Source organism: Leguminivora glycinivorella, chromosome 17 (genome assembly GCF_023078275.1).
Source record: "Leguminivora glycinivorella isolate SPB_JAAS2020 chromosome 17, LegGlyc_1.1, whole genome shotgun sequence".
Taxonomy (NCBI): domain Eukaryota; kingdom Metazoa; phylum Arthropoda; class Insecta; order Lepidoptera; family Tortricidae; genus Leguminivora; species Leguminivora glycinivorella.
In genome coordinates this window covers 2067186-2093972 of record NC_062987.1, presented here as the reverse complement: position 1 = coordinate 2093972, position 26787 = coordinate 2067186, and the positions used below count along the sequence as shown (strand labels likewise).

At 36.5% G+C, this 26787-nt stretch overlaps 1 protein-coding gene across 1 annotated transcript in view; it reads left to right on the top strand.

Moving 5' to 3' along the window:
* LOC125235540 (connectin-like) overlaps positions 1–26787 on the top strand; it is a 34883-nt gene that overhangs the window by 7512 nt on the left and 584 nt on the right. Inside the window, exon 3 of the mRNA XM_048142134.1 lies at positions 17300–17508. Within this exon, the coding sequence (XP_047998091.1) occupies positions 17300–17508 (209 nt within the window). The remainder of the gene's footprint in view (positions 1–17299; positions 17509–26787) is intronic.

The following is a 26787-nucleotide window of genomic DNA, read 5'->3' as shown; positions in this document are numbered from 1 at the left end:
GCACTCGCTGATAAGAGACAGAAGCGACGCCAAGGTGTTTCAGCGCCGATTTCCACAAATTTCTCTTGTCAGTCCTGCGGTAGACTATGTCGGTCTCGCATCGGTCTCATAAGTCATCAGAAAAGGTGCTCTTCGAATATTACACCATAAATCGTCTGCAACAGACGTTAAGGCCAATGATGATGAAGGTGTAAATTTATGGGTACTTATTGACTTACTTTGGCACGTAAAAAGGCAGCTCCTTTTAATAACGACGTGTCGAATTTAACAGAAATAAAAAAATCCGGTGTATAAATCAATCTGTTTGCGATTGGCACCCTGCCGTTTCAAAGATACCGGCAATTTACCAATGATCCCACTACCGTCCAACCCTGGGCCTGCCGGCCTAGCCGAAGTGACAATCGTTGCCGCTACGTGGCGATTGAAAACAGCCTGGCTCTATCGCGCCACTAAACAAGAGCGATATGGAGAGATAACGCTTACGTAGCGAGAAGCGTAAGGGATTGTGCCGATGGCTAGGTACCCTGGTCGTCCGTATATTTCACAAAGAGTCCCTATAAATTTTCGGGCGCGAGTAGCGTTTTATTCGAAAACAGCGTTTCTTTATTAGCTGTTTTAAAGCGTTTTTATTGGGTATTCAGGAATGAGCGAGGGTTGTTTAGATGTTTTAAATTAAGGATCCATGGTCTAGTTTGATCGTATGTTGCAGATATAAGACTTTTCACATCTTCCTCGTGTTTTGTAAGGACATAGTTTCATAGGCATCTAGGTATGGCCCCAAATGGGCCATTTGATTTTCAATCAAAAGTGGACACGCGTCGTAAGTATTGTCTAGTCTAATTAGGTCCGGTTGTCGTTTGAATGAATTTTGGCGACAAATCGCCAAATTCACAAATGAAGCTAATTTTGAGCGGAATAGATACAAAATATTTCGTTGACGTTTTCAAACTAAATATAGCACATTGTCGGTTGATAAGATCGGTTTCGGGTCATTCTTGAGAATTCGATTCTTGATGTCATTCCCTTGGCGTATTTTTTTAAACAAATTTCTTTATAGTTGTAATAAAATATGAAATTATATTTAATAATAAGCGTATTTATCGAATAGGCATCATTTTCCATTAATTTAGTTCAAAAAGCTTAGGAAAATTATCATTACTCTGTTTAAAATCCAAGGGAATGAGAACCAGGGGAATGAAAAAAAAAGTATATTTATTGTCGATTTTGCAGAAACTGTAATTAATATGAAGATGGCTAAATAATCAATATATGCACTATGCAGTCATCCATATACTATCATTATCACTAAAGACGGTAAGCTTATTGCAAGCAATAAATTAAACTGGGTCGTGTGTGGTTATTATTATTTTGATATTTGTTTATTGTTTATATAAATATATATTATTATTTATGTATTTAGGTATACGTATTGTGTTCACTTTTAGAGTAGGGATGTATATTATGTGTATATATATATACCGATGCACTTTAGTTGTGTTTTTCTACCATCTATTTTCCTCTCTCAGTTATTCACAGGTTAGCTGGAAGAGATCCCTCAAAGGGATAAGCTCGCCTTTGTACATAACCTTTATAATTATTCTCTGTACATGTAATTTGTTCTGTACAATAAAGTGTTTACTACTACTACTACTACTACTACTAAATTTTATATAAAAATAAAGGATAATGACAATCACAGTGAACCACAGCCAGGGAAATGATATATTTACCTCAGAAATGATATAATAGCTCAGAACTCTTACGACTTGTCATGGTGTCGGGAGCGTTACGGACGCTTATTAGGCACGGTGGGCTCAAAGCCTTGAAAAGTGTTTAAGTGGGGTATGCACGTTGTTTAGTGAGGCACCAAGGGAATGATAGCTAAGCTCCGGACAAACCTTTAATTACAGATGCTCAAGAAAGTACAGTAAACACAGGAACCATTTTTTTTATTGAAATCATAAACTAATACTGTAACGATTTAACTTAAAACTATAGTTGATTTCAATCCCTGAATTATTCTTTTTGTAGTAGTTTACTCAAAAAAAGACGAATGGACGCACCAGGGTAATGATGTTTCAGGTGTTTGATATTTTTTTTAAGTTAATTCTATTAACCTTAAATAAAAATGCATTCGTGCCCCAGTTAGATTATGTGGTACTATAATGATAAAAAAATAGTTTGATGATTTATTTCAATGTTACGGGTACTTTTTTCCCAAGGACGGGGAAAATTTACACTTTCAAGAATCACCCTTTCATGTTGAAGCTGGTATGAAAAAAATTGCGTCTTATTGACAGCTGACACTAAAGCGCTATGTCCATAATAACTTGAATATGAAATCGATCGCATCAGTCTCTGAATTTCATCAAAATAACACCCGAGCCTTTATTGGGCAAGCGGATAGTGAATAGGCCTCTATTCTAGGCCTCATGTCTTCAGCCAACCCCATCTATTATGAAAAATAGTGAACCGCAATATCCCGAATATTGTCCAGTGAACGAACCAAGTGGGATCCTTTTAATTTACCGAAGATTTTTTTGTCGAATTTCATTTCCCAAACGAATTTTGCCAAGTACACGTTTGTCAACTCAATCTTTCCCATAATAACATTTGACAACGTTAAAATCCGTCAAATGATAATTTCCCAAACTGTTGTAATGCAACTTTTATAACCCCAACTGTTCATTTCGCAAATGTTTCACTTTGACTAGAAAAGTTTGCTCAACTTTACTTTCGTCAAATTAATTACTGGACAAAATTATTTTGTCAAATAATTTGTTTAGTAAAAAAATGTTTCTTTAAAAACACACCATGCAAAACCACTTTTCGACAAGTGTTTTAACATGATTGTTTTCATTTACCGAATTTCATTTCCCAAACAGATTTTAACAACTACTTACACGTTTGCTTCCCACTGTAAACGCTTTTGACGAAAATACTATAATTATGACGAGTCAAATAATCTTTAAAAACCGAAAAATAGCCTAAAAACCTAAAAGTAGGTTTAGGTTAGGTTGGATTGGAATTGTGACCCCCACAAAAAACTGTTGCTAAGAAAGTATAGGTTTAGGTTAGGTTAGAACTGCGACCCCCACACAAAATTGTTGCTAAGAATACTTTCTTCTACCTAAACCTACTGGTTTAGGTTAGGTTAGAACTGCGACCCCCACACAAAACTGTTGCCAAGAATGTAGGTTTAGGTTAGGTTGGAACTGCGACCCCCACACAAAACTGTTGCTAAGATAGTAGGTTTAGGTTAGGTTAGAACTGCGACCCCCACACAAAACTGTTGCTAAGAAAGTAGGTTTAGGTTAGGTTAGAACTGCGACCCCCACACAAAATTGTTGCTAAGAAAGTAGGTTTAGGTTAGGTTAGAACTGCGACCCCCACACAAAACTGTTGCCAAGAATGTAGGTTTAGGTTAGGTTGGAACTGCGACCCCCACACAAAACTGTTGCTAAGATAGTAGGTTTAGGTTAGGTTAGAACTGCGACCCCCACACAAAACTGTTGCTAAGAAAGTAGGTTTAGGTTAGGTTAGAACTGCGACCCCCACACAAAACTGTTGCTAAGAAAGTAGGTTTAGGTTAGGTTAGAACTGCAACCCCCACACAAAACTGTTGCTAAGAAAGTAGGTTTAGGTTAGGTTAGAACTGCGACCCCCACACAAAACTGTTGCTAAGAAAGTAGGTTTAGGTTAGGTTAGAACTGCGACACCCACACAAAACTGTTGCTAAGAAAGTAGGTTTAGGTTAGGTTAGAACTGCGACACCCACACAAAACTTTGCTAAGAAAGTAGGTTTAGGTTAGGTTGGAACTGTGACCCCCAAACAAAAATGTTGCTAAGAAAGTAGGTTTAGGTTAGGTTAAAACTGCGACCTCGGTTTAGGTTAGGTTAGAACTGCAACCCCCACACAAAATGGTGCTAAGAAAGTAGCTTTACCCGCAGCGCCGGAGCAGACGCGGAATCCGACTTGTCACTAGAGCCTGACTGTTTTTTCTATTTTTGTCAACTGCTCATTTTGAGTAAACGAGATTTGTTAAAATAAAAAATGCCCAAGAAATGTTTTACTAAATGTTAGATTTGGCTTTTTTTCTTTTGGGATAATATTCGTTGGCAATTAATTATTTTGAGTAATTAAAGTTTGGTAAAATGAACATTGCCAAAGAAAGGAAATGTCTAAATATTTATTTAGATATCATTATTCTGGCAAATATGTATATGGCACATGATAAGTTGGAAAATGATGAGTTGCCTTTTAAATTTTTGGGATAGATTGTTTGGGATGTGAAAATCTGGCAAATAACTTTCAGTAATACATTAGTAACCCCGAACCAAGTACCAACCAGCCAATGAAGCTCTGGCGGCCTAGCCGCAAGAGTGTACGACTGTCAATTCCGAGGTCACGGTGTCGAGCCTCGGCTCGTACATTGACATTGTTAGAAGTTAGAAGTTATGTGCGAAATCTCATGTGATATATTTTGCCAGTCGCTCTTCAACAGACAGAAACTATGGCATGTAAAAATATAATAAAATAGAAAAAGTACAAAGGTATAAAAAGGTTTAAAGAAGTATAAAGAGGCCGTCAGTTTGCCAAAGCCACCTCTGTGTAACTAATATCACACAATTCACAAAGCAGAAAGTCACATAGGAGTAGACTTGGCTACAGCAAAATCATTTTATTAAAAGTGTGGAACATTTTCAAGTTCCCGGTAAAGCAAGATTAAATTTATCGGTATGACTTGAAAATCAGGTTCCTAACACGGTATTAAATCAATTTTATTTCCAAGGGCACTAAAGTAGATTTACCTTTACGCATGAGACTCGAATATTTATCATTCTTAGTAGAAGAGAAGACGAGTAAATGCTTAGAGGCCTTGTGTAGACGGCTGTCTTTTACAGACTTTAGCTTATGTAAGTACATATGCACAGTCAGCATCAGTAGCGGAAGAAATCACGCATCAAAAGTATCTGACATTCTGAATAACTTTCTCAAATAGGTACATATATAGATAGGAGGTAGGCATAGGAACTCTGTTATAAAACTACAATGTTAAATATTTACCAAAACGTACCTCAGTACCATACAGAAAAAGGTACGGTGGCCTAGATGGCATTACACCTTTGGGGTACGCTCAGCTAGATGGCGCTAATATTAATATTTGACATTTTAACACATATCAAGCTAAGAATATGGGCCAAATTGTCAAAACTGAGGTTCAAAAGTTTTAAGCCTGCGTCAAGAGATAGCAGTCTATGCACTGTGTTTACACATTTTACTTCGACAGTAACTTTATTTAAGTGAAATTGAAATTTAATGGCACATGAGGTGACAATGCCTTTGCGCGTGCTGAATATAAGAAATTAGAAACAAAACATCAATGACAGCTAAGTGACACTGACACTTGACATCGCAATTTTTCATAAACGGCATGTCCGACACTTAACGTATTCTATCAGAAAATAGTACATTACGATACAAGTGCGTAAAAAAGGAGGTTCGAAAGGAGTGGCGATAAATTAAAACACGACCGAAGGGAGTGTTTTAAATCGACACGAGTCACGAATTTCCTTGGTCCACTGAAGTTTCGACCTGACAATATAATGAACCACTTCTCGCACTAGTGCGTAAAAAAAACACCATCTGTACTGAATAGTACATTGTGCAACAAGGGGAGGAAGTTGAATATGACTAACGAGAGTAAGTTAAATCGCGACGGCTTGCCGGAGCGATTTAAAGACTCGAGTTAGTAATATTCATACTTCCCGAGTTACACACAATGTTTTTCATCACACTTACATTATAAAAAATATGCAGAAAGGTAAAAAAGAGTTCAATACAGTACTAAAAATTTCTTAACTCCCTAGGGAGAACGATTTTTCTATAACTCACGCTCCGCCTACGTGCAATAGCACATTTAGTGTGCGAGTGTGATGAAAAAAATTTTTTTTTTCATTTGCCTATCTTCAAAAAGTTTACCTACCCAATTGGCAACCCTATCGTTAATGTGAATAATGAAGATCAAGTACTGGTAGTTTAAAAAATCATATAGCCAAATGTTGAAACGATTGCGTTTGCATGTGTCACACGATTAAAAGACTGAATGAAAATCGTGTAAAAATGTTTTTATTTTTATTTTTATTATTTATAGTAAGCCTTTTGATATCGTTACGCTTCAGGTCATTTTTGCATTTGATCGTAATATTTGCATTTATACACGGCTATTCCAGTTTTAGGTCGTAGTAAGTTCTAATCTCTTCCTCTCTTCAGTCATCATCATCACCCGTTGATCACCCACCCATCATTTCAGCCGTTAATCACCCACTGCTGAGCATAGGCCTCCCTTCGTGTACGCCACTTATCCCGGTCCTAGGCTAATCTCATCCAGAAGTGCCCCGCAGTTTTTCGAATGTCGTCGACCCAACGAGCCAACGGATCTTACATCCGATGTAGACGCGTGTCCCCAGTAGACATTATTAAGTGACAACGTTTTTATCTCTGACCACGAAACTTCCCAAGCTGCAAATATGATTTTTATGCGATAATAAATCATAATCCCTGTCGTTCCGCTCGCATGCGTTGCCGCGAGTTAGGATGAAAGCTATTTCTCTTAGTTAACACTATCTTGCAGCAGTGCGACAAACCATGCTAGGGGTAACGCTCTGATTTTAACCCTCGACGCCAAAACGACGCACTGTGGAACGAAATCCGGTTCTCGAAGACATAGGAATCGAAGTTGTTATTTTAATATTATTTTGATGGAAATGGGTTTAGCTTATCATTTCTATGAAAACCTATAAATTTTAGGCAATTTGACTTGAAAATTATAGTTTTATAATTTTTTTTCGATAAAAATGTATGGAGCGGAAACAAAATCTCAAGTAAATCAACTCTTTCACACACTAGATCGTTATAACCTCGCAGATAGGTATACTACGATTTATTTGTGATTTTTTGGCATACTACGTTTTTCCGCCGCGACTGAGGATTTTTTTTTTTTAAATCGTTGAAAGTTTCTATGGAAAAATCACAGAAACCAAAGTTGACATTTTAAGGTTTTTTTTTCTTTAAATGGGTTTGGTTGACCATTTCTATGACAGTTTATAAATTTCAGGTGATTTGGCGTAAAAACTATCGTTTTATGATTTTTTTTCGATAAAAATGTATGGAGCCAGAACAAAACCTCGAAATATTTAAAAAATCTCAAAACCTAGAGTTATATCGTCGCAAGTAGGTATATAACGAATTATTTGTGATTTTTTCGCGTACAACAAGTTACCGCCATACTTGCGGTTTTTTAGGGTTCCGTAGTCAACTAGGAACCCTTATAGTTTCGCCATGTCTGTCTGTCCGTCCGTCCGTCCGTCCGTCCGTCCGTCCGTCCGTCCGTCCGCGGATAATCTCAGTAACCGTTAGCACTAGAAAGCTGAAATTTGGTACCAATATGTATATTAATCACGCCGACAAAGTGCAAAAATAAAAAATGGGAAAAAATGTTTTATTAAGGTACCCCCCATACATGTAAAGTGGGGGCTGATTTTTTTTTTCATTCGAACCCCAACGTGTGATATATTGTTGGATAGGTATTTAAAAATGAATAAGTGTTTACCAAGATCGTTTTTTGATAATACTAATATTTTCGGAAATAATCGCTCCTAAAGGAAAAAAAGTGCGTCCCCCCCCCCTCTAACTTTTGAACCATATGTTCAAAAAATATGAAAAAAATCACGAAAGTAGAACTTTATAAAGACTTTCTAGGAAAATTGTTTTGAACTTGATAGGTTCAGTAGTTTTTGAGAAAAATACGGAAAACTACGGAACCCTACACTGAGCGTGGCCCGACACGCTCTTGGCCGGTTTTTTTTTAAATCGTTTACTGTTTCTATGGAAAAAACACAGAAACCAATGTTGACATTAAAAGGTTTTTTTTATTGAAATGAGTTTGGTTTACCATTTTTATGAAAATTTATAAATTTCAGGTGATTTGGCGTGAAAACTATCGTTTTATGATTTTTTTTCGATAAAAATGTATGGAGCCAGAACGAAAATAAAAAGCCGCATGTGTGGCGGTAACACTTGGTATGCCAAAAAATCACAATTAATTCGTAGTAAGGTAACGGACCCAATCATGGACAGTTTAAGAAAAATTTTCGCCTCTTTTCGATATTTCACTGATAAATCTAAAAATTCTACCGCTAAGCGTGTTAAATCTTGAATGTCCTATCCTTCTTTTACATTTCAAGCGTATTGCAGAATGGATACTCCTATTGGTTTCTTCATAGTTAACAAATTAAAACTAGGTGTTTTTTCTCCAATTATGGACAGCAGTTCTCCAGTAATGGATCCCCCATTATGGACAGTGAAATAAGTTTAAAATTTTATTTTAAAAGCCAACTGATACTCAATTAGTCAATATTATATGCTATAAATACAATTAGTTTGAGTTATTTTAACATAGGATTGTTTCTTGTAAATTGTTCCTTGTCCATCATAGGAGGTAGGCAGTTTTTCGGTTCCAGTAATGGACACTCGCAAAATAACGCCATTTCTTTATATCTTTGGAGCAACAAACTAGTATGTTTTATACCTTATCTCATGCTTAATGCAGTAAGAAAAACGCATTCAAGTTTACACCGAGTATTATTTTTTTATTTTTTTATACATGAACTCAACTCTCTTAGCAACATTACTAAGAATTCGTCTTGATATTTTTTTCAGTAAACTGATGAATTTTATCTTGTCGCCAAATCCTTCAGAAATATCCGAATTAATTGAAACTTCAAAATGAAACAGCTCTACAACTCTAGTTTATGGTACATAGCGGTCAGTTTTTAGAAACTAATTTTAGATACTTATTTTTAAGGATTTGTGTTTTTTTGTCCATAATGGCATCACCGTCCATTATGGGGTATTTCACCTTATACCTGATTGCGAGGATATAACTTTAGGTTTTGAGATTTTTAAGATATTGAGATTTTTCGTTCTGGCTCCATACATTTTTACCGAAAAAAAATCATAAAACGATAGTTTTCACGCCAAATCACTTGAAATTTATACATTTTCATAAAAATGGTCAACCAAACCCATTTCAATAAAAAAAAACCTTTTAATGTCAACATTGGTTTCTGTGTTTTTCCCATAGTAAACGATTTAAAAAAAAAACTGCAAGTGTGGCGGTAACTTGTGGTATGCGAAAAAATAACAAATAATTCGTAGTATACCTACTTGCGACGATATAACTCTAGGTTATGAGGTTTTTAAAATATTTCGAGTTTTTGTTCTGGCTCCATACATTTTTATCGAAAAAAAATCATATAACGATATTTTTCACGCCAAATCACCTCAAATTTATAAATTGTCATAGAAATGGTCAACCAAACCCATTTAAAGAAAAAAAACCTTAAAATGTCAACTGTGGTTTTTTTGATTTTTCCATAGAAACTTTCAACGATTTAAAAAAAAAATCCTGTCGCGGCGGAAAAACGTAGTATGCCAAAAAATCACAAATAATTCGTAGTATATCCATCTGCGAGGGTATAACGGTTGAGTGTGTAAAAAAGTTGATTTTCTTGGTATTTTGTTTCCGCTCCATACATTTTTATCGCAAAAAAATCATAAAACTATAATTTTCAAGTCAAATTGCCTAATATTTATAGGTTGTCATAGAAATGATAAGCTAAACCCATTTCCATCAAAAAAATATTAAAATAACAACTTCGATTCCTATGTCTTCGAGAGCCGGATTTCGTTCCACAGTGCGACGGGGTGTTATAAGTTTGACGTGTCTGTCTGTCTGTCTGTCTTTTTGTCTGTTAGTCTGTCTGTCTGTCTGTCTGTGTGTGTGTCTGTCTGTGGCATCGTAGCTCCCGAACGGATGAACCGATTTAGATTTAGTTTTTTTTTGTCTGAAAGCTGAGTTATTCGGGAGTGTTCTTAGCCATGTTTTATGAAAATCGGTCTACTTACTATGTCGCGGTCGGGGTTTTTTTTTAATTTTTAATTTTGCGGTTAGGTTATAACTAGAATATTCCATTTTATTAACCCTGTTGGGTTAAAAATTGAATGGCGTTATTCATAAACGCTTTAAAAACCAAAAAGCCAGCCCAGCCAAAATGACTATCTTTGACGCTACTTTGCGATTGAAACGCAGCCTGGCTATGTCGCGCCACTACAGATTCGAAATTCAACATGTTTATGGAACGATAAACATTTACGCCATTTTTCTATTGGCGAAAATGGCTTGACAGACTTTGTATTTGTAATATATTTTTTATTTTATTTTATAAATACCTGCAGGAAACGGAGAATCGTAAGCTGTGGAAAACTAATGGAGGGACTTTTGTCAAAATATTAATTCAATGATTTTAAAAACAATTACATAAAACTAAGTGAAAAAAGCCCTTAAAAAATGCGTTCTTCTGACTCAACGCGACTCTAGAAGTAACTTTTTAAAACGGACTACTACTAGTAGAATAATAGAATTCAGTGATAAACGTTATCGTAGTCTGCATTTTGCTAGTTTTTTACCTACCTCACTATCCAGGAGCTTTAGAAAGAAAAATATTATGATAGACTACGATCTTGGAGCAACTTTGGGTATTAACCTAATTTTCTTCGTTTCGTTTGAAAACTATATCTGTCTTCACCGTTGTGATACTGTTTAAAAATAGAAAATACAGTAGTTTCTACAATCCTTGAGTTATTTTATTCATTTAAACCATCTTGCGCTACTGAATAATAGTTTTTAGGGTTGTCACTATTGATAAACCTGGAAATTAAAGTTGAAGAGATAAGAAAAAAAAATTAAAATATTTATCTCAACACATTTGCCCAAAATACAGATCTTAATGATTCGCTTTTGGGCACATAAGTCGTGAAACGCCCTAACTAACTGTGAGGGGCAGGGCATAACTTTTTTTTACGGAGTGGGAATGCACAACTTATAACACGCACGATGTGTGGAACTCGCCGTTTCTTTCCCCTCCCCTAGCGAGAGGGGGGGAAACTTGGCTCTACTCACTAAACCCACTCTGGCGTTTTATCCTCTTTGCCGTTCGTAGAGAGAGGAACCGCCGGACTATCCGCGCCGTGTCAAAGATCACCGCCGCGAATCTCTCAAAAGTTGGTCAAGACTTTTCGTTAATTATGATTATTAATATATTACTTGGTAGTTTAGTAAGTTGTCAATATATAGTAGCGTAGCTAAATTAACTACTATTACTATAAAAACAAAGTCGATAAGCCTCCGACGTTCCTGACGCGGAAACCAAGCAAAAGTTTCCACTTTAATACAACCAAAAGGTTGTATGGAAAACCATTGTTGGTCAGAAGTTTACTCCAATTTCAAATTGGAAGTCAACTGAAATAATTAAGCAACCCTCGTTTGGCTTAACATAGTTTACCAAAAAGTTAGAAAAGATAACTTTAGTTCCGCGAAAGCATAAACTGGAAGCATCGATCAGTTAAGGGGCTCCACACGGTATTCATCGCTTTTTGACAAGTTTTGAGTTGAAATTCCTTAATTTTCACTACATATAGAATAATTATTCTAATGGCCATCGGTTCTTCAATCTTTTATCTCTATTCGTAAAAGCCATATTTTGAAAAAAGTTAATACTTCTTTTTGGGATTTTTTTAAACAAGGTTTAAACTTATTGAAATTTGATTTTAGTGAAGGTTGTCACATACATAAAATCGACATGTTTTGGATTTAATTTAAGTACTTTTGACTTTTCTAAAAATTCAAGAGAGATTTTAAGTTTAAAGTAAATAAAACAAAAGTTATGACCAAAAAACCAGTTTTTGACCCTAAAATTATTCAACTTTGAGGCCAAATATCACAGAAATAATGAGATGTGAAGAAATTATGAGAATTACTATTTTGTTTAAAGACGATGCTGTTAATATGATAGGCTTTAGAAACTATCATAATGTCAATGGATTCAAATCGAAGGTCGTTGCCGCAGGGAACGCCCTTAATTGTTATCATCCAAGTAACACGTTTATACATTTTGCATGCAAGTATGGTTAATTATGTAGTATGGTCAAGTTGCCAGTTCTTGAACCGGCATTCCAAAAGGAGTGAATTCATTTCGCACATGATTTTAAAAATTAAATTTTTAGGGGTGAATATGTCCTTACAAGTAAGATGTCTTACTTTTTAAAGAATAAAGGTGTGTGTAACATACTTACTTACTTCTTACTTCCCATGGCGCTACAACCCTTTGTGGGGCTTGGCCTCCTCCACTATCTTCCTCCAGTTGTCGCGATCTCTGGCGACCCTCCTCTAGTTGGTATATTTTCTCATTCTCCTCAGGTCCTCTTCCACACAGTCAAGCCATCTTTTCCGAGATTTAGCCCTGGGCCTTTTTTATTGCGGTGTTCACCTGGTCATAATTTTAGGAGCCCTTATATCTGGCATTCTTTCAAGGTGACCAGCCCCCATCTCAGCCGCTGAGATTTGCAGAACCTAACAATAGTCTCTTGCTTGACAAGAGCTTCCAATTATGTGTAACATAATACGAGTAAACAAGATCGAGAACTTCGTATTGCAAGCACGAATTGTTTAAGTATGGGCGATACGTTTTTGGCAACCGTACTGTAACGGTTTCGAACGCGCCGGAATTCAAATGAACGCCCATTAAAATAGTATTACTCGCATAACTATTAGTTATTTTCTACGTGACTACCGGTCGTTTGCAGTTAATTTGGGTTTTTACACTAACTAGTAGGCGTTAAATACAAGGGGTAATTTACTAAGCTGTTCCTTATAAGGAATACAACTACAAAATCGGATGCCGGTTTTAACGAAGATCATCTGCAAACGATGCTTTGAAGCTATGAATAATAAGTGGAAATTTTACTTCTTTTGGAGTTATAATTAGGAATGACTTTAACTTTAGGTTTTACTTTTAAACTTTTAAACCGACAGCATGCAAGTTAAGGTACCTACTTCTTAATACATTAATTACTGAACAGGGTCTATTCGACCCAGTACATGTATAATGTTTTATTAAATTTACATATTTTTTTTGGGACAGTCGTGTAAAACGATGTAAGTGTCACGTAAGTAGTCAGTTCAATCAATATTCGGAGGCAGCGAGAAAGTCGAGTAAGGAGGAGCGGAGGAGAGGGAAAGCGAGAGCTCAGGTTGTTGGTTGGAATAAATAAATGGTCGACGCTCACAGGGATGTGAGGAGTAAATTTTTACTGTGGGTAGCATATAATAATCCTAAGCAGGGACCTATCTATCAAGATATGTGTGACAGCAGAAGGCTTTTTAAATCCAAGTTAAAATGGTGCCAGGATAGACAAGAGCAAATAAAATGCGACATCCTGGCCACAAATAGAAATCACAAAGATTTTAAGGCCTTCTGGAAGAACACGAGCAGATGGAATGTGAAGGCAGGCAAAGAAGTAAATCGCCAGGGCACGACGGTCTCAGCATTGAGCACCTTAAACATGCGGCCACACTTGTCACGTATTCTAGCAAGGTATTACTCGCTGTGTCTCAGTCACTCGTATTTACCAATGCAATTGACGAGGACAATAGTGGTTCCAATTGTAAAGAATAAGACTGGTGATCTGTCAGACTCAGGTAATTATAGGCCCATCTCACTAGCAAGCGTACTGGCTAAAGTTCTTGACAGCTTGCTTAACCCTTAATTTGGCAGAGACTCTGATGACATTAATTTTCAAATTTTACTACATATATTGAATAACAGGTGTTTTTAAAGCTTCCGAAAAATATTTAAAAAAATCTAGATTTATTCGTTTTGGAAAAAAAGTATGTCCGCCACAGCGGACTCTGCCAAATATTGGGATTAGCAATGCACGGTCGAGAAGTTTCCAAAGTCGCAGAACATTCCTCATGAGAATTTTCGGTAACTTCTGAGAATGTTCTCGAGAACGAGAATTTATCAGAATACTTAGTAACTTCGTAGTTTATACCATAATTTCGTCGAACTCAGCAAGTCAAGATGTAGTCCCGTGGTAGTGCGCTGGCTTCGTATGTCGATGTTCTCAGGTTCGATCCTGACAGCGATCCTTTTTTTTTTTTTTGTATATACATATAGGTATTTGGCATGACCAAAAACAGGCATCAAGAAATAATAGTTCGGTACCTAATTTAAAAAAGTCAGGACTAAAACTGTGAAGTCTGAAAGTCGAAATGTTCCCTGAAGTATAGTGAGAATTTAAGAAACTTATAGTGAGAATTTAGGTAACTTATCACATATCAACAAAATAGCGAACTGTAATAGACAATATTATACCTATAATAACATATAGTTTTATATTATGCACATTTAAACATTATTTCAAGTATATTCTCTTGTTTAAATAATAAATTGCATGTTGCGGGAATGTTCTGCGAACATTCTCAAGAATGTTTCCGCTTTTTGGGAATGTTCTGCAATTTCTACATTACTAATTGGGATACATTGATATGTCCGCCTAATTGGGATACATTGATATGTCCGCCTCAGCGGACATTGCCAAACATACGGTCATTTAAAATAAACAAGTATTTCATAACATATATTTATTTTAAAAATTCACGGATATAATAATTTTGAATGAAAATCAAATTGATACCTGTTTAAAGTCACTAATAAGTCAAATATCATTATTTTGCCTTTTTTCCGACTTTTCCGCCAGTTTGCACTGGCCGTGGTCACGAAAACTGATGTGACAGTGATGTCTCAGCAAAATGTCGCCGAAGATGTAAACAACACAAAACTACCCAATATTACTTTATATTAATGTTCGGGGTAGACCAAAAAAATTATAAATTTTTATCTACCCATTTTTGTTTAATGTTTATTGCCCACCGCACGATACGTAACATTCACAATATCCGCGCACTACTTATACCTATAAGTGACTAAATTTTAACTGCTTGGTCCAGCAAAACACGCTGTTGGATTAAATAAAAAATCTAAGCATACAAGGCACCAAAAACTAAAATTAATGAACAAAATAAAATAATAATTGGTCAAAACACGTGTCACCACAACATTGGCAAAGTCCGCCACGGCGGACAAATCGTATTTAGTATATATTTGGCACTGTCCGGTGCGGCGGACAACTTGTTTAGATGATGATTATGAGTATTATAAATAGAGAAATACATTGAAAACATAACCACATGCCACTATTATGTAATGTATTTTATTATTTATACAACAGAAATACCCCGTCCCTACAAAAAACAAAAGAAAAACGCATAAATACTTTGCTAAAAACAATTGACTTCTGATGCGGTGTCATCTTGACGAGCAACTGTCAAACGAGTGTTGACAGTGCTCAAATAGTATTTTTCTGTCAAGCATGTATCATCAAAGCATCGATTTGCATATGTTAAATTGAATAAAATTCTACCTAAAATGCGAAATATTTTTTTTTATCAGTTGTCCGTCCCAGCGGACAAAATCAAATTAAGGATTGTTCCAATTGTAAAGAATAAGACTGGTGATCTGTCAGACTCAGGTAATTATATTAATAAATCAGGTAATTATATTAAATTATAAATTAGGCCCATCTCACTAGCAAGCGTACTGGCTAAAGTTCTTGACAGCTTGCTTAATGCTCAACTCTTTAAACACATCACACTGCATGATGCACAATTTGGCTTTAGGCCGGGGCTGTCGACCGAAAGTGCGATTCTGTGTCTTGAGCAAGCTGTCAGGTACTACAAGGACAGGAACACGCCAATCTATGCGTACTTTCTGGACTTGTCAAAGGCATTTGACCTGGTTGTGTACGAAAAGTTATGGGACAAACTTACTAAAACCATTGAATGTGTCTCATTACTTAAATATTGGTACAACAGCCAGGTCAACCTAGTGAGATGGGCGGGAGAGGAGTCTGACGCGTACAGACTACAATGTGGGGTAAGACAGGGGGGGCTAACATTGCCTCTCCTTTTTAACCTCTATGTAAACGAGTTGATCGAGGCACTTAGCAGCACACATGTCGGTTGCCATATAGGTGATGTGAGTTTCAATAATATATGTACGTCTAACCTATGACTATTTTTTTTATATTATACTTGCAAAGTTACCCAACTAACACAGACTATATAAACCTCCCGAAATTACATCTAAAATTCCTAAATTCCTCCGTACGACCAACACAACACAAAGCAGTCAAATACAGTAAAAGACCATATCCATTACCGCGATAGGACCAAATGTCGCACGTGTCGTTAACCACACGAACATTTCAAAGGGATTTTATTGCAAGTACTTAGCTGGTTTTAAGTGATGCTTATAAGGCACTCATATTACTCGTAACATATGCATATAGCACGGAAGAATTTCATTTATGATGCATGAAATACTATTCGGCTCTCGGATAGTGTCACTTGCATCTATTTGTGTTGCATGCGTCTGCCTCTCCTCTACATACATACATACATACATATAATCACGCCTGTATCCCATAAAGAGGTAGGCAGAGCACATGAACTACTAAGTTTCAGTGCCACTCTTGGCAAAAAGGGTTTGACAGAAATCCACATTGCAGTGACAGGTTGCCAGCCTCTCGCCTACGCCACAACACTACATACAGACGACAAAGATTGTTTTTAAAGGGTATTTTGAAGAAGAGACTGAAGCGGGAACATGAACCGTTATACGTATTATTATATACTTTTATAATATTGTCCACAGAAGTAACTTTTTTTTTCAAATTTGTTTAACTCGGTTAGTGATCTTAATGATTTACTTAATAGCTCTACTGGGAATCGCATTTCCAAGTCACCTCCGCTGAAAGTGCAACATTTTATGTCCAACTTTCTTGTTCCCTAAGGTACCCGCTTCTTTGAGCGTCTCTAATCTATCGAATAAAGTATTTGGAAGTAAAGCTCTTTGGAAACATCCATTTCTTAATAGCTTTTGGGCAAACTGAAAGGCCCTCTTAAAGGATAAGCGATTTAGATAATATTTGAATTATCTATTAGTCAACGGACTTAGTAAATATACTGATTTCGTTCTGTATAATATTATTTCACTCTGAAACTTAGGCATAATTTTGGAACGTAAGATTCAATAAGATAATAATGTAATTCTTGTTTATTTTGTATAATTCAAACGAACGCTGAATTATCTTGAACAATCAAATGGAGTTAAATAAACAATTGAATTAAAAGTAGTTTCATATTTGCATCACAAACAGCTACAGGCTCGGTAATTCATTAAAAAAACCGAATCTTCTTTCCAATTCCAACGTCATGCAAACATTCCCTAATGTGGCTTTTGATTACACGGATTCTAATTTACTATTTATTTCCAGGCAACCCTTTTCGGTGCGACTGTCGTCTCGCCTGGATCTACCGTATAAGAAACAAGACCCAGGACAATACCCTGAAGCGCGCCCTCGAAAATATATCGTGTCTCATGCATGCGGAGAAGAAGCAAGAACATATCAATAGGCAAAAAGACAACGCTGTCGAAAATTACGACGAAGACTATTACGATATGAAGGAAGATAACGTAAATAAGGTAATAAGGCTTATAGATATTCCATTCAAAAATCTTTCGTGCACAAAAGAAATGCGGGATCTAGAAGTGGACGAGGATCTGACTCAGAATGAAATTAAAGTGAAAGCATTATCAAATCGCTGCGTCGCACCAAGCTTGATCTTGCTTTTAATAAGTAATCTTATTTAAATTCAAATATATCTAAATATTTTTTTACACATTTTACCCAAAACAATTACTAAATTAATGCATTTGTTTTGAACATTGATACAAACATAATTAAGACTTCATCTAGATATATATTTTATATTGACTAAGAATGGATATTCATTTATTGTCAAATTAATGTTTTACAATTATTACAGAAAATAGGTAGGTACAAATAGAAATAGCCTAAAAATAAAACTTAATTAAATCTAAAAACCTAAATACATAACCCTAAAACTAAAAATGGTAGAATAAATTATATTTAACAAACACATTTAACCGCATCATCAGTCAAACAACCCACCACGAGTCATTCCAGGTGCAAAGGTTCCCAAGACGCTAGCTGCATTTCCGCGCTGGACCGCGATCGATAACCTCTGCACCAGGAATGACCCGGAGCGGGGATCGAGCCCCCTCTCCCTCAGCCGACTCCCAAGCTCCAAAAAGAAGGCCCGAGCCTCCGAGCACCAACACCCAGTGGTCTCCACCGCGAGTGGAACAAACAAGTAACCCCCCAAGCACGAATATTTATCGCGTTTTTTAATAGCAGCCGTCTCAGCAGCTGCCCCCGCTAAATTCACCGTGCGAGTGACATGGGAAGCAGCAAAAGTGCTGACGCATGTGGCGTCCCATAGCAGGCACTTTCCTTTCTCCCACGGCACTAAAGTCAATCCATCCGGCCTCTTGCCATCCGACCGACTAAGCCCCGGAGGCTCGAGCACACAAGGCACATTTGCAGAGACGAGCGCCCTTCGAATTATGTCGTTCAGGGCATGATGGCGAGGAAACCTTCCAGCACATCGACAACAACTCAAAGCGTGGTGACCATTGCTCTCCACCATGGTGCCGCAAATGCATAAATGGGGCACACAAACATCGCAGCCCAAGCGAAGAGCAACAGCCACCCGCAACGAATCATTGTCGAGAAGCGTGCCAAAATGAGGGGAAGGAAGCGCCTGCAACCACGCCCCAGACTCCGGTCTCGACCCCGCAAGAAGCCTTGCCCTATCCACACCCACAGACCGACCCAACAGGCCCTCAAAAATCCGCTTCACCCCAACATCGTCCCATAATCGTTGGGATTCCGGCCTTTCAGGCACCGGCATACCCGGATTAAGAGTGGTCCAAGCCTCCAAAGCAACGGCAATATTATTATATTATTATATTTATTATTATATTGACTAAGTTAAATTCATTTTCGGTCGCTACTTAAGAATACATAAGTACATTTTCTAAAACCTGGTATGAAATATTGATGTTATGTGCCTTATAAATGGCCACGAAGGGCACGAAATATGACGTTTCAGGTGCCGCTAGGACAAGAGGTCGATAATGGAATTTCATACAAACACTACAGGCCCCGTAGCCGAATGGTATTTCTCCGACGCGAAACGAAAACGAAACGCCGCGAAAGGTAGTCTGAATCTGTCGCGCCAATACGCAAGAGCGATAGAGATAAATATCTACGAACGTTTCGTTTCGTGAGCGTTCGTGCCATTCGGCTAAAAAAAGCATAGTAAAAGGTGTCGCAGAAAGCAAACCGAGACTGGAACCTCAGGTGGTATGAGTTTCCTCTGCCAAAAATGTGGCAGGTCGTGCCGCTCGCCAATCGGCCTCCACAGTCACCAAACCCGTTGTCGAAGCAGCAATGTGTAAATCGTCTGCAATAGACGCAAAGGCCTGTGATGATGATGTGCCATTCGGCTACGCACCCAGGCCTAGGCCGGCAAAGTCCTCGTTTTTAATTTCCAGTCACTGATATTTGTGACATACCCCATTTAAAAAAAACTATAAGGGGCTTTACAGACGTGCCGACTGGAACTGGTACAAGGCCTTGGCAATATTTGATTTTTGGTGTGTTATGTTACAATTTTTTTCCCTTTTTTTATTATAAATGGGCTTACTCTTGACCACAGACTAGCCAAAGGCAAAGACGTGGCCTACGATAGAGTGAACTCGCCCATAAGATGCCTGTTCACCCTTGATTTGAAGGTTGCCGAGTTATATGAGCTCAGAAATATAGCCGCCGACAAGGAATTCCAACTCCTTGGCAGTGCGCATAAGAAAAGAAGAAGCAAAGCACTTCGTGCGACGCGTTTCGTTTCGGTTTCGTGTTTCTTTTCATTTTCTGTTTTTTATTGTTCTTTGGAAAGAAAATTTAAAATTATTTTTGCGCTACAACGCACCGTTTAGGAGATACAGCTATTCAAAGTTTGTATTTATTTCATACCATGTTTGAGAAAAGCACTATAGATACCTCGGCGGGAAATGGAGTTGCACGCCTCAGACCTATCTGTCTTCTGCCGTCTATATGTCTTCGGCCGGCAACCCCTTTTGTCCCGGCCTCTGTAGTAATGGGGTGTGTAATGATTGGTATAACTATTATTGGTAGAGTAACATTTGATATAACAATATATATTTAATGAATATAATCACTCATTTGACATAATTAACATTTGGTATAACAACAAAATATCTACTTTTATTTTGTATAATCATTATTTCCTATAACAGTTATTTATAATAACCGTTACATGGTACAACTATTTATTGATATACGACTAGTATAATATAACTAGCAAACAGTATAAAACATTTCCTGAAGTAATTTTATTCTTTTTTGAGGGGATCACTGTTCTAACCTAACCTAACCTACTTTTCTGATAGCAGTACATATGTTTAAGGGTCACAGTTCTAACCTAACCTAACCTATTTTTCTGGTAGCAGCGCGTTGTGTGTAGGGATCACAGTTCTAACCCAATCTACTTTTCTGGTAAATGATGGATCTAATTTATTGTACAATTTTGTTTAATCTAACTGTGCTTTAGAAAGAATTTGAGTTATACAATTTATTTATTATCGGAAATAAGCATTATACTCAAAGTATGTTATAGTAAATGTTATTCGAAGAAATTATCATTATATTAAATAAGAATTATACAATTTGTTAGTATATTATTTGTTGTTATATGATTCAATAATTATATCAAATGATCGTTATAACGACTAAAAATATATCAGAAAAGGTTATATCGATCGATACGCACCCGTAGTAATGTACTATTAATGTTACGCTGTTTACTGTTTGTATCAATGTTCAAAAAGGAATCAAACGTTGTGATATTAGTCGTTACTCCCACATTACTGTTCTAGCCAATTTTGATCGTTAAGGCGTATTGACACCGAGTCAACCGGCGAATCGCGGCACGCGTGACACGTCTTTAAAGATCCGGCTGAACGTCTATTATGAAAGGAAACGATTTAAGGGGTGTCTTCAAAAGGGCTTATTTTGACTGTTTTCATTAAAAAAATAAGCTTTTTTGAAATACACTTATTATATTTAAATCGTTTTCTCGTTTAAGCTCCTCTGCATCAATGAGCAGCATACTGATGAATATCAATGTTTGCAATTATGTAGAGGTGTAAATCTAATATGTTGGAATCGAACATTAACCCCATTTTGGTGTTATAATAATTTTATATAAAATTCTTTATTTGAAGGAGAGTTTACAAATTGAAACAGGGGTTTATTTTTGACAATGTTGGACAAGCTTTAAAGTTAATTACTTGAGCGTTCACACTCCATAGCGTAGTAGTTATCCCTATTGTTCTTCCGTATTTTTATTATGAAACAAATACCTACCAAAAATAATATAGCTACCGACCAACATTATTATGACTATTTATGAGATATAAAAATATTGATGATAATTTATACGTTGCCTGTGGAGCACTCCATTTTAAACCCGAAAAATATGTGTTCATCTTTTTTGTTTAAATTGTTCCTGACAGAATTGGTTCATCAACTACTGTTGCGTTACATTATGATGAAATGACAATATTTCAAGCTACAATACACCGTGCTCTTTTAATTTCCGTGAAATTCGACACGTTGTTGGTTCACTGACAGAAACTACCCTGGTATGCCGTTTTTTGTGATCACATAAAAATACCATTTGATGCATAATAAATGAATTAATAAGTGCGAGAAAAAGTCGTTAAGCGATTAAATTTACCATCAATAGCTCAATATCAGTAAAATTAATTGTATTTGACGAAGAACAACCCCTAAAATAAACGGAAATCAATAAAAACAGGGCGTATTATTTATGGTACCGAACCACACTATACGATGGATAAGTCGTCGTTCTACCTAAATGCTTTCTACAGGATAGATGGGTAGCAACAGGGGACAATATATCGTGACGTAGGATGACGTCGGCGTATATCGCGCTCCGTATTGGCTGCGATAGGTATGACGCGACATATGTAGTTATATCGCTTGGACCAGAGATGGCGTAAGAGTCTCCTACGGAACACAAATTTTGATTCGGCCGGCTTCGGTACCGTTAAGACAGTTTTGAATTTGGTAAATTCGTTCCAAATCAGTCCTTACGTAGTACATATTACTACATACGGACACAATGAGAACCCTTTTCTGACGGAAAAGCACAAATTTCTTGCTAACTTTTGTAAATATTGATTGATGTTACATTATGTGTACTTAAAAATTATTAATGTTAGAGATGTTAATGTTTTCTCAGTTAAATAAATTAATGGAAACGGCTTAATTTTATTGTTTAGTTTTATGTCAGTCGTTCAAATATCCATTACTGTCATAATTATAGTTACTATAGTCATTATTCATTATCCGTGAAAGGTAATTTCAATACATATGTAATAATATTTACTAAATGTTAAATTTATCATAAACATATTACTTAATACTGATTCTGATTTGAACTTGCAAAATTGTGTCAATACTCTTGCACCTCGGCCAGTGGTAACATATAAGTCACTAATTCATAAATATTGTTCCAAACCTTGATTCTGTGTGTTCCTATCGTGATCAATATCAGGCCCAAGAAATATAAATCATTTATTTATCATGACAACAGCCTGATGGAAAAGATTGCCTAATGAATCTATAGCACTGTAACTATTAAATTTACTGATAATTTCTTAAAATGAATTCCATTAATGTCTTCGTATAGAATCTACATTTGGTTAATGGTTTGATCGTTTATATTTCATGCTGGATCAATTTATCGTTTACCGGGCTATGAATGTACTGTGATTCTGTTGTAATAAAGATTTCTACCAGTTACTGAAAGATTCTACCAGTCAATGATTTATTTAGTGTGTTTATAGTAGGTACATTACTATACAAGTGCGGAAAATAGGAAGTTCGAAACGAGTGTCGATAAATTAAAACGCGACCGAAGGGAGTGTTTTAAATCGACACGAGTTACGAATTTTCTTTTCTCTCGTGTATTGTACAACATTTTTCAGTACAGCTGGACCTCCGAACTCTCCAAAGTTTCGACCTGACAAGACACGAACCACTTCTCGCACTAGTGCGTAAAAAAAGCTCCACCTGTACTGAATAAAGTAGTTTTCCCAGTAGTTGACCAAGAACAACCCCTAAAATAAACGGAAATCAATGAAAAATGGGTGTATTATTTATGGTACCGAACCACAATATACGGTGGATTATTCCCTCATACATAGTTACTGATACGGTGTCGTGAACATAATCTACCTTAGACGCCAGCAACAGATTATCATCATCATCATCATCATATCAGCCCTTTATCGCCCACTGCTGAGCATAGGCCTCTCTTCTAGTACGCCACTTGTCCCGGTCCTGAGCTAGTCTCATCCAGTTGTGATCCGCAATTTTCCGGATGTCGTCCACCTAACGAGCTAACGGATGCCAAGCGCTTCTTACAGCTGTGAGCGGCCACCATTCTGTTAACAGATTATAACAAAGCTTAATTACCTAGTTTATTACACAACGGGACCCGACTAGGACCTTGTCCTCATACAATATTAGTTATTAATGTATTTTGAATGATGGTTATCTGTTACTGCCCAGCCACCCTTCTAGACAAACTTTCTGGCAAAAAGAGTAAAAATTAAAAAAGTAGCCACATCGCAGTGTCGACCCTTTCAAATTAATGTATATGTCGCAGGGAAATGGCCAAAACAGAGATGTGATCAAATCTCTAAGGGATATGATCAAATCACCCAGGATGTCAAAATGGCGAATCCATTTTATTATTTCTTTAGAAAATTTCAGTCATTTGACTAAATCCCTGATTCTGTTTAGTGAAATTACAAAATCGGCCATTAGTGATTTGATCAAATCCCTGTGTTGGCCATTTCCCTGCGACATAATATGCATGAAAACGGGACGACGACGCGACGCTGTGTTGCCACTTTTTAAGTTCTACTCTTTTTTTCTAGATTGTCTGCTTCAACCACAGATACAGGAAAAAAGGAAATCAGATAATTGTGCCGGGCAATTTATATTCGACAGGAGTATTGTCGAAAAATCTTGAACTCACGCATTTGTACCTCGATGGGCGCTCCTATTGCGCAATACACGCAAATCATTTTCATGCATCATGTGTACAGTCAACCAATTTGATTCCTAGGCCACTCTAGAACCATGTCGCAATGAATCAATTTGTGACATTTTACATGACAAATCTTTTGTCAACATGTGTCAACGATAATGAATAGGAAAGGTAAAGGAAAGGAGTTTGCTTTTTTTTTTTAATTATAAATAAGCTTACTCTTGGCCACAGACTAGCCAAAGGCAAAGACGGCCTACGATGGAGTGAGCTCGCCCAGAAGATGTCTGTTCACCCTATTTATATATTTGACAGTTGCCGGGTTATATGACCTCGGAAATATAGCCGCCGACAAGGAATTCCACTCCTTGGCAGTGCGCAGAAGAAAAGAAAAAGCAAAGCTTGCTTGTGTATCAATAAATTATTTTATTAAATATCGAAATGGAAATTTACTTTTATGTAAAAGCTTCACTGAAACAGGCCACGGGGTCTGGTGACCATTTTAAGTAGGTAAAAAAATATTTATTCAAGTATAATTTTCTGGGTGAATTAACTTCAGTATTCTGTAGTATCTATGATGTTTTTGTAGAAGCTTAAAAAGATATTCGAGAAATAAATACTTTAATTACTCAAAAACAGACAGGATTATGATTTGTTCCAAAATATCCAGATAATCTGTTGCATTTGATCGAGGAGGCATATCAGCAAATTCACCTGCCAGACTCGTCTAGCCCCATAGATTAACACTGACACAGCTTGACCCGTGGTTAGGATTAGGAACAACGTGATCTTCAGTGTAACGAGTGTTGTCGTATCGCCACAAGTGCAAACGACCTGTGTCACTAGATTGGAAGGTTTTCTCATGTGAAAATATAATATTCGTCCAATCGAAGTCCAGATACTCCCGAGCGAAAGCTAATCTGACGTCTTTGGGTCAATTCTTCGCATAGTGCCTGTGATGGAGCCCCAAAGAATGCAAACGTTTTCTAATGGTTTCAACACAGACATTAAATTGATCAGCAAAATATTTGGTGAAATAAAATCATAATGTATAAATAAAATTGATGACAGAATATTAAGGTCAATTGTCACTGTCTGTCATTACTTCTTTTTCTGTTCATGTCATGGAGCAAAAACATTTACAAACTCTTCTCTTTTATTTCATGTTACGATCGGAAAGCTGATAATCGTTTGACACGTTATTTTCATTCTATCAACTATCTAGTACTTATTGCGACAAAGGTTCTATAGTGGCCTAGGAATCAAATTGGTTGACTGTACATGCAAAAGTACGGAATGACAAATATATGCTCAATGAGCTAACATCTGCGATACGTAAGCGTAAGCTCTATAGTATTCTATACTCTGAGGCTTCAACGCACAAAACGTCTAAAATTCATTTTGGATACGATATAGATCGGATTTGCCAGTGTCAGTAGTGTTGTTCTTGGTTGACTACTGTGTACTTGAATCATTGTTTGACTTGAGCCGACAGAACTTCTGTCACGACGCGATCTGAGTGTATGCTCGTATGCTCAACAATGGACAAAAGAGGCCAAAAAACCGATGGAGTTAGTTTACCATGGGTTAAATGGGTCTGAATGTGACGATCCAGTCTAATGGGTCCTTATGGTGCAATAAACTCGAACTTCCGTGATTTGGATGAAATGTTCCTTATAAGTAGTACAGTCAACAACACAGCAGTGTATACAGACAAAGTGCCAAAAATATGTATACACACCTTTATTTACAGGTAATAAAGTTCTGTATACATATTTTTGACACTTTGTCTGTATTCACAGCTGTGTTGTTGACTGTACATATCACTACATACGAGCACCATCATGAGGACCCTTTTATGAAGGAAAATCACAGATTTCTTGTTAACTTTTGTAAATATTGATTCATGTTAAATTATGTGTACTTAAAAATGGTTAATGTTAGAGATGTTAATGTTTTCACTGTTAAGCTATTGGAAACGGCTTCATTTTATTATAATAAATGTTAATAATCTAAGCAGTTGTATGTCAGTCGTTCAAATATCCATTATTGTCATAATTATAGTTACTGTAATAAGTCATTGTCCATTATCCGTGAAAAGTAATACATGTGTAATAATATTTACTAAATGTTACATTTATCATAAACATAGTACTTAACACTGATTCTGATTTGAACTTGCAAAATTGTGTCAATACTCTTGCACCTCGGCTAGTGGTAACATTATAAGTCACTAATTCATAAATATTGTTCCAAACCTTGATTCTGTGTGTTCCTATCATGATCAATATCAGGCCCAAGAAATATAAATCTTTTTTTTATCATGACAACAGCCTGATGGAAAAAATTGCCTAATGAATCTATAAGTCACTGTAACTATTTCAATTTACTGATAATTTCTTAAAATTAATTCCATTAATGTCTTTGTATAGAATCTATATTTAATTAATGGTTTGATCGTTTATATTTTTTCATGCTGGATCAATTTATCGTTTCCGGATTAATACGGAGAAATTAGCTAAAATTACGGCATAATTGATGGAAGATTTTTTTAAATTGGGATATTTTACATCAACCCTCCTTGCCCCTCCCCCCTCTGCGTCACCCCTTTACCCTCCCTTAAAGAGCCGAAAATGCGGTTTTTCTCAATTTCTGACAAAATCGTTGAAGATACAGAAAAGGCGTTTAGGAATGAAGTAATCCTTAATAAATTTACTATTGTACAAATCTCTTA